Source organism: Capsicum annuum, chromosome 2 (assembly GCF_002878395.1).
Source record: "Capsicum annuum cultivar UCD-10X-F1 chromosome 2, UCD10Xv1.1, whole genome shotgun sequence".
Taxonomy (NCBI): Eukaryota; Viridiplantae; Streptophyta; class Magnoliopsida; order Solanales; family Solanaceae; genus Capsicum; species Capsicum annuum.
Window position 1 is genome coordinate 88,554,497 of NC_061112.1, and position 6,944 is coordinate 88,561,440.

Here is a 6,944-nt window from a genome sequence, read left to right on the forward strand (position 1 = left end):
CTATTTTGCTTTTAATTTGAATTCTATCTATGTTTAAATTTGATTTGGTAGTAGAAACGGAGAAGGAAGAGAAAGAAAAAGATTTTATAATCAGTGAGTATTTTGTAATTACTGTAGGTGTAGGAATTTGCTGTAAATTTTGTAATCAATAAGTATGTTGTAATTACTGTAGGTGTTGGAATTTGCTGTAGGTGTTGTTTTGATTGCAGAGTTGGCGGTGTTAATGACAGAGTTGGTGTCCGACGGTGTTAATGACAAAAAAAGATTTTGTAATCAATGAGTATTTTGTAATGACTGTAGGTGTTGAAATTTTTTGTAGGTGTTGTTTTGATTGCAAAGTTGGCGGTGTTAATGGCAGAGTTGGTGGCTGACACGTGTTAATGGCATAATTAAGTACTGTAGCACCGACGGCAACAATTAATGGTGTGACGGAGAAAATAATGCCAAAAACGCGAGGAAGACGACAGCTTAGGGTTGGGGGTACGCGAGGAAGATGATAACTTGGGGTGGGGGTTGGGGTTGTGAAGAAAACGATGAATTAAGGGGGGGTTGCTTTTCCTTTTTATTTAAAAAAAATAATTAAGAAATTAGGATAATTAAAAATTATATTAATAAAATAATTTAAATATAATTTTTTAAATTAAAAAAATAAAATATTATTTATTTTACTATTCACGCGCACCAAAGAAAGTGTGTTACACTTTTCTTGTCAAACTAGTATTTTGTGTATGAAAGGTATCAATTTTAGTAGTTGGGGTGTCTGATAGATACAAATTTTAGTTGAAAAGTCTAAGTGAATTTTCAAAATAATTTTAAATATCTGTCAATGCCTTAAACCGTAAAATAAATAAATTATTCATTAATTTCAAATTGAATGAATATTATTGAATATCCATTTTTCTTAATCGAATAGTAAAGACGAACAGAGAGTTGATAAGAGGAAAAAACAAAGCTGAAGAAGCTAAATGAGAGCAAAATCTAGGGGAGCTGAACTTGCCTAATCCAACATTTAAAGGGACCATTAAAGTTGAGTGATTAAGCTGAATAAGAGCAAAAAGACAAAAGAAAGCAAAAACCTAGTAAACGTTACCCTTTGGATTCTTGATTTTCATTCTTCACTGTGGCGTCTCATATACTGAGACGATATTCACTCCACCCTAAACTTTCTTCATATGTGTTTGCATTTCCATTCAATTTAAGCAAATTAAGGTAACCCTTTTCCCTTTTCTGTCACTTTTTTCTATATGTGTTACTCAATTCTTGAATTATATTTGCTAGTAATTATGTCAGTTATCTTGAATCAGATTGATTTGTTATTATCTTTCATTTTTTCAAATACTCGTCATTCTCGTGTTGAAAACACCTGATAAAGTTTCAGTCTTTGGGGGTTTATCGATAAGTTACTTAAAACATTCACTATCACCACGAATTGATTTGGTGGTGGTGGTGGTGGGGGGTGGGGGTGGGGTATTGTTAAGTTACTCAAACATCCGTTATTAGACACAAAGGCGTTTCCCACCGTGAATCAACGGTAAATTTGTGTTATAAAACATCATTTCCCATGCATTTTCCACCAAACCAACTCAACTCACTGGGAAAACAAATGGTGGCAAACAAATTCTCATTGAGACTGAGAAGCTTCCTAATTTTTCCATATAAAAACACTATTAGTTTTTTCTTTTTTTCACCGATTCAATCAAAATATCTGTGAAATAGCCCAATCAAAATATCTGTGGAATAACACCCACGGGTGTGGCCTAGAGCACAATGACGTGAGGTCACAGGTTCAATTCCCAGCGGTGACAAAACACTATATGTTCTAGCATTGGTGGACAGATACCTCTTGCTAGAGCGATGTGGCACTGTGAAATTAGTCGAGGTGCGCATAAGCTGTCCTGGACACCACGGTTATCAAAAAAATTGTGAGCAGCCGGTGAACATTTTTCAGTGGGAAATTTCTAACCGGAAATTACTGATTTTTCAGTTGTGATTGTCTGGATAGAGATCTATGAAGATATAATTATGAAGATGTTCACCTGTACTGAGTTTTTTCTATTTTTTTATGTAGATTCTGTGGGCTTGCTGATAGTGAAGTGATGGCCGAAGAAGGTGGCAGAAGTTTTGCCCGCAGGAACCAACTGTTGGAGATAGAGAAACAGGTTCATAAGTGGTGGACAGAAGGTGATGTTTTCAAAGCTGAACCTAAAGAATCACCTCCTAAAGTTGGTGAAAAGTTCTTTGGAAATTTCCCTTTCCCTTATATGAATGGTTATCTACATTTGGGCCATGCTTTTTCATTGTCAAAACTAGAATTTGCAGCAGCATATCAAAGATTGAGAGGTGCTACTGTCCTTTTGCCTTTTGCATTTCACTGCACTGGGATGCCTATAAAGGCATCTTCTGATAAGCTTTCGAGGGAGATATTGAGGTTTGGGAACCCACCTGTGTTTCCTGCTGAGAAGGAAGAGGAGAGTGTTGAAGCAGAAGTGAAGGTCGAGACTGAAGGAAACCAGCCCGCACCAGGTGGTAAATTTAAAGGGAAAAAATCAAAGGCAGTTGCGAAGACTGGTGGTGATAAGTACCAGTGGGAGATAATGAGGAGTTATGGTCTGTCGGACGAGGAAATTGCCAGGTTTACAGATCCATATTACTGGCTAACATACTTTCCTCCACTGGCTGTAGAAGATCTGAAGGAGTTTGGATTGGGTTGTGATTGGCGTAGGACTTTTATTACAACTGACATGAATCCGTACTTTGATTCGTTTGTCCGGTGGCAAATGCGGAAGCTGAAAGCCTCGGGAAAGATTGTTAAAGATCTCAGGTACACCGTATATTCACCCCTAGATGGTCAGCCATGTGCTGACCATGACCGTGCTTCCGGTGAAGGTGTCATTCCTCAGGAGTATACTCTTATTAAGATGGAAGTTGTCTCACCTTTTCCATCAAAAATGAGTGTTCTGGAGGGGAAAAAGGTATTTCTCGCAGCAGCTACACTAAGACCAGAGACCATGTATGGACAAACAAATGCTTGGGTTTTGCCAGAAGGAAAATACGGGGCATTTCAGATTAATGATACCGAGGTTTTTGTTATGACTTATAGGGCAGCTCTTAATCTAGCCTACCAAAGGTTGTCTCATATCCCTGAGAAGCCTACTTGTTTGGTTGCATTGTCTGGTCGAGATCTTATAGGTTTGCCCTTGAGGTCTCCCTTGGCATTTAATGAGATAATATACACTCTGCCCATGTTATCTGTTCTTACTGAAAAGGGAACTGGAATTGTAACTAGTGTTCCCAGTGATTCTCCAGATGATTATATGGCCCTCCATGATTTGAAGTCAAAGCCAGCTTTCAGGGCCAAATTTGGTGTGAAGGGCGAATGGGTCATGCCGTTTGAGATAGTTCCGATTATCAACCATCCAGATTTTGGAGACAGATCAGCTGAGAGAATTTGCATTGAAAAGAAAATCAAGAGTCAAAATGAGAGAGATAAGCTTGATGAGGCAAAGAAAACAATTTACAAGGGCGGCTTTTATGAAGGAATAATGATTGTTGGAGAATTTACTGGTATGAAAGTCCAAGAAGCGAAAGGTCTGATCAGGAGCAACCTTTTGGAGACAAATCAAGCTGTATTATATAGTGAACCTGAGAAGAAAGTCATGTCGCGATCCGGGGATGAATGTGTTGTTGCTTTGACTGATCAATGGTATCTCACTTATGGAGAATCAGAATGGAGGAAGGCTGCGGAGGAGTGTTTGGCCAGTATGAAACTCTACTCTGATGAGACTCGGCATGGTTTTGAGCACACTCTCAGCTGGCTTAATCAGTGGGCTTGTTCTCGCAGTTTCGGTCTTGGAACTCGTATTCCTTGGGATGAGGAATTCTTAGTTGAGTCCTTGTCCGATTCCACTATTTATATGGCATATTATACGGTGGCACATTTCTTGCAGAAAGGGGACATGTATGGTAGTGATCATTCTTCAGTGAAACCAGAGCACTTGACAGATGAGGTCTGGGAATTCGTGTTCTGTGATGGCCCTTATCCTGAAAATTCTTCTATATCTTCTTCTCTTCTAAAGGAGATGAAGCAGGAATTTCTTTACTGGTATCCATTCGATCTCAGAGTTTCTGGCAAGGATCTTATTCAGAATCATCTTACCTTTTGCATCTATAACCACACTGCTGTCTTCCCTAAACACCACTGGCCACGTGGTTTCAGATGCAATGGGCATATAATGCTGAACTCTGAGAAGATGTCCAAGTCCACTGGAAATTTCCGAACACTCCGGCAGGCAATTGAAGAGTTTTCATCTGATGCCACACGCTTTTCTCTTGCTGATGCGGGTGATGGAATGGATGATGCTAACTTCGTTTTTGAAACAGCTAATGCTGCTATCTTACGTCTCACAAAAGAAATAGCATGGATGCAGGAGGTTCTTGATGCAGAGCCATCTTTAAGAACTGGGCCACCATCCACATATGCAGACCATGTATTTGCTAATGAAATAAATATTGCAGTAAGGACTACAGAGAAGAACTATAGTGAATACATGTTCCGGGAAGCTCTGAAAACTGGTTTTTATGATCTTCAGGCTGCCAGAGATGAGTATAGGCTTTCCTGTGGTTCAGGAGGCATGAACCGGAATTTGCTATGGCGATTTATGGATGTCCAAACACGACTTATTGCTCCGATCTGCCCACACTATGCTGAATATGCCTGGAGAAAGCTTTTGAAGAAGGATGGTTATGGCATAAAAGCTGGGTGGCCAGAGGCTGATTTACCAGATCCTAGCCTTAAGAAGGCCAACAAATATTTGCAAGACACGATTGTCTCGATGAGGAAGCTGCTTCAGAAGCAAGTTTCTGGTTCAAAGAAAGGAAATGCAAATTTGAGTAGCCAAAGCAAACCTTCTGTGGGCCTGATATTTGTGGATGAGCAGTATAGGGGATGGAAAAAGGAATGTTTGGAGATTCTGCAGAGGAAATTTGACTCTTCAACCAGCACCTTTGCACCTGACAAAGAAATCCTCTCCGAATTGCAGAAGAGTGATATTGGACAACAAGGCAATTTCAAACAAATACAAAAGCTCTGTATGCCATTCCTGAGGTTCAAGAAAGACGAAGTTGTGGTTGTTGGGGTTCAAGCATTGGACTTGAAGCTTCCTTTTGGCGAGATTGAAGTCCTTGAGAAGAACTCGGACTTGATCAAGAGACAGCTTGGTCTTGAGACATTAGAGATATTATCTATGACAGATGATGCTTTGAAGAGAGCGGGACCTCATGCTGCAGTCGTGAAGCAGAATCCTCCCTCACCAGGGGATCCAACTGCTATCTTTCTCTGAGTAGAACATTTTTGCAGCATATTGAATATTTCTCGTTTGAGACCTAAAGGATGTAATACTTTCTCTTTCAAGGTTCTTTTTGTCCCAATATTCTTCCCACACACTATTAGTTGCTGAAGTTTGCTGAGTTTTAGGTCCAAACTAGTAGTTTACTTACTTCAATCATGAATATTGGAGCAACTGCACTTATATCTCCACATTAGTACTCACCGAGTAGCAATTAGACACTTCGGATGAAGCCATGACATCTTTGAGTTTTACATTCTACAGTGTTTCCTAGTTGTATCTGCTTTTGATCATTTCTGCTTATAGCTTAATTTTCTTTTGATGCTGTATATGCTGTCCAAGTATGACTGTACTTTGTTCAGTAGTGTACGTTATTTCAGATGTTGACGCTATTGTTTTTACTCCGATCAAATTTGTAACTGCTAGTCCTATTTGGAGAAAAAGGAAATTATGTCCAGTTTCCTTCTTCCCAGAAGAATCCCATAGAACAGTCTCTTAAGTGGATCTATAACGTTACTCAAGTAAATTGTGATAACATAAAGATACATGGCATTTGCTAACCTTTTTGTTCCTTGGAATCTTTTTGAAAATTGTGATAAACTATTCTCCATTCAGATTTCATTACATATACGAAACAGAAAACTGAATGTGCTAATAGTCCTTGCACGCTAAAGACAGCCACATCAGCTAGAATATAGCAATAGGAATTGTCTACTGAAAATGAACAACCAACATCGTTGAAGCAGTTTACTAAGGCAAAAGGTTGATCTCTTTGTTTAAGACTTGAAACGTTGAACCTGTGCTTGCCAGCTTATCCGGTATGTCTTCTAATCTGCACTTCTATCAATGTGCTGCAAGTGACGGAAAGTATATATGTCAAGTCACATGCTAGAATAACTGCATTCCAAGCGTTTTTAAGGAAAAAGGGGAAATTACGAGGATGATTTGGTCCCCTAGGTGTTTATGATAATGAGACGTGATAAATTTATCTTCAGCTTTTATTTGCTTATGTAGAAATCCATATTTTTAGGCATTGTCCTATTTATTGTTTGTCGTTCATGGTAAATGTTCTGATGATCTAGTCATTTTGTCTAAAGATTTGAAGTGGCATTGAGGCTTTTTGCCTTTGTTCATTAACATGATCAATAGTTGAAACAATTAATCCGATGTATTGGAGGCTACACTGCTCTGAAATATCTGACTTGCTGCTGCCCATATTCTGCGTAGTTTCTTGTTCGGATTTGAGCTCGCTAGTTTAGTTGAAAAACACACAAATTATTTACATACAAACGAACTATAGAATATAATAACTCGTTTTAATTTCAAATTGAGCTGATTTCAAAAACCTTCTTTCTAGATTAGCTTCGTAACACTAACTTCATTTTAAACATCATCTATCAGTAATAAAACTAGTTACGATCTGGTCCAACAATTTCCTGCGTTGGCGTGCTCCCAGCCGCCGCACGAAATATAGTGACATCCATGAAGACCTGAGTACCTTTAATTACTTCAAATACACTGTAAGAACGTAAGGGTTGCCCACCAGACTAGGGACCAGGTCCCCAAACAACGTTTACATTAATACATAAGAACAAAAAA

At 38.8% G+C, this 6,944-nt stretch overlaps 1 protein-coding gene across 1 annotated transcript; it reads left to right on the forward strand.

Annotated features, from left to right (window-relative positions):
* The first annotated feature begins 848 nt into the window (after positions 1 to 848).
* On the forward strand, positions 849 to 5,638 carry LOC107858678 (leucine--tRNA ligase, cytoplasmic). Its single transcript, XM_016703436.2, has 2 exons — positions 849 to 1,209; positions 2,069 to 5,638. The coding sequence occupies exon 2, from the start codon at positions 2,097 to 2,099 to the stop codon at positions 5,337 to 5,339; it is 3,243 nt and encodes a 1,080-aa protein (XP_016558922.1). The 5' UTR covers positions 849 to 1,209; positions 2,069 to 2,096; the 3' UTR covers positions 5,340 to 5,638.
* The last annotated feature ends 1,306 nt before the right edge of the window (positions 5,639 to 6,944 follow it).

Coding starts and splice junctions, on each gene's coding strand:
- LOC107858678 (XM_016703436.2), top strand. CDS start 2,097: ATGGCCGAAGAAGGTGGCAGAAGTTTTGCCCGCAGGAACCAACTGTTG.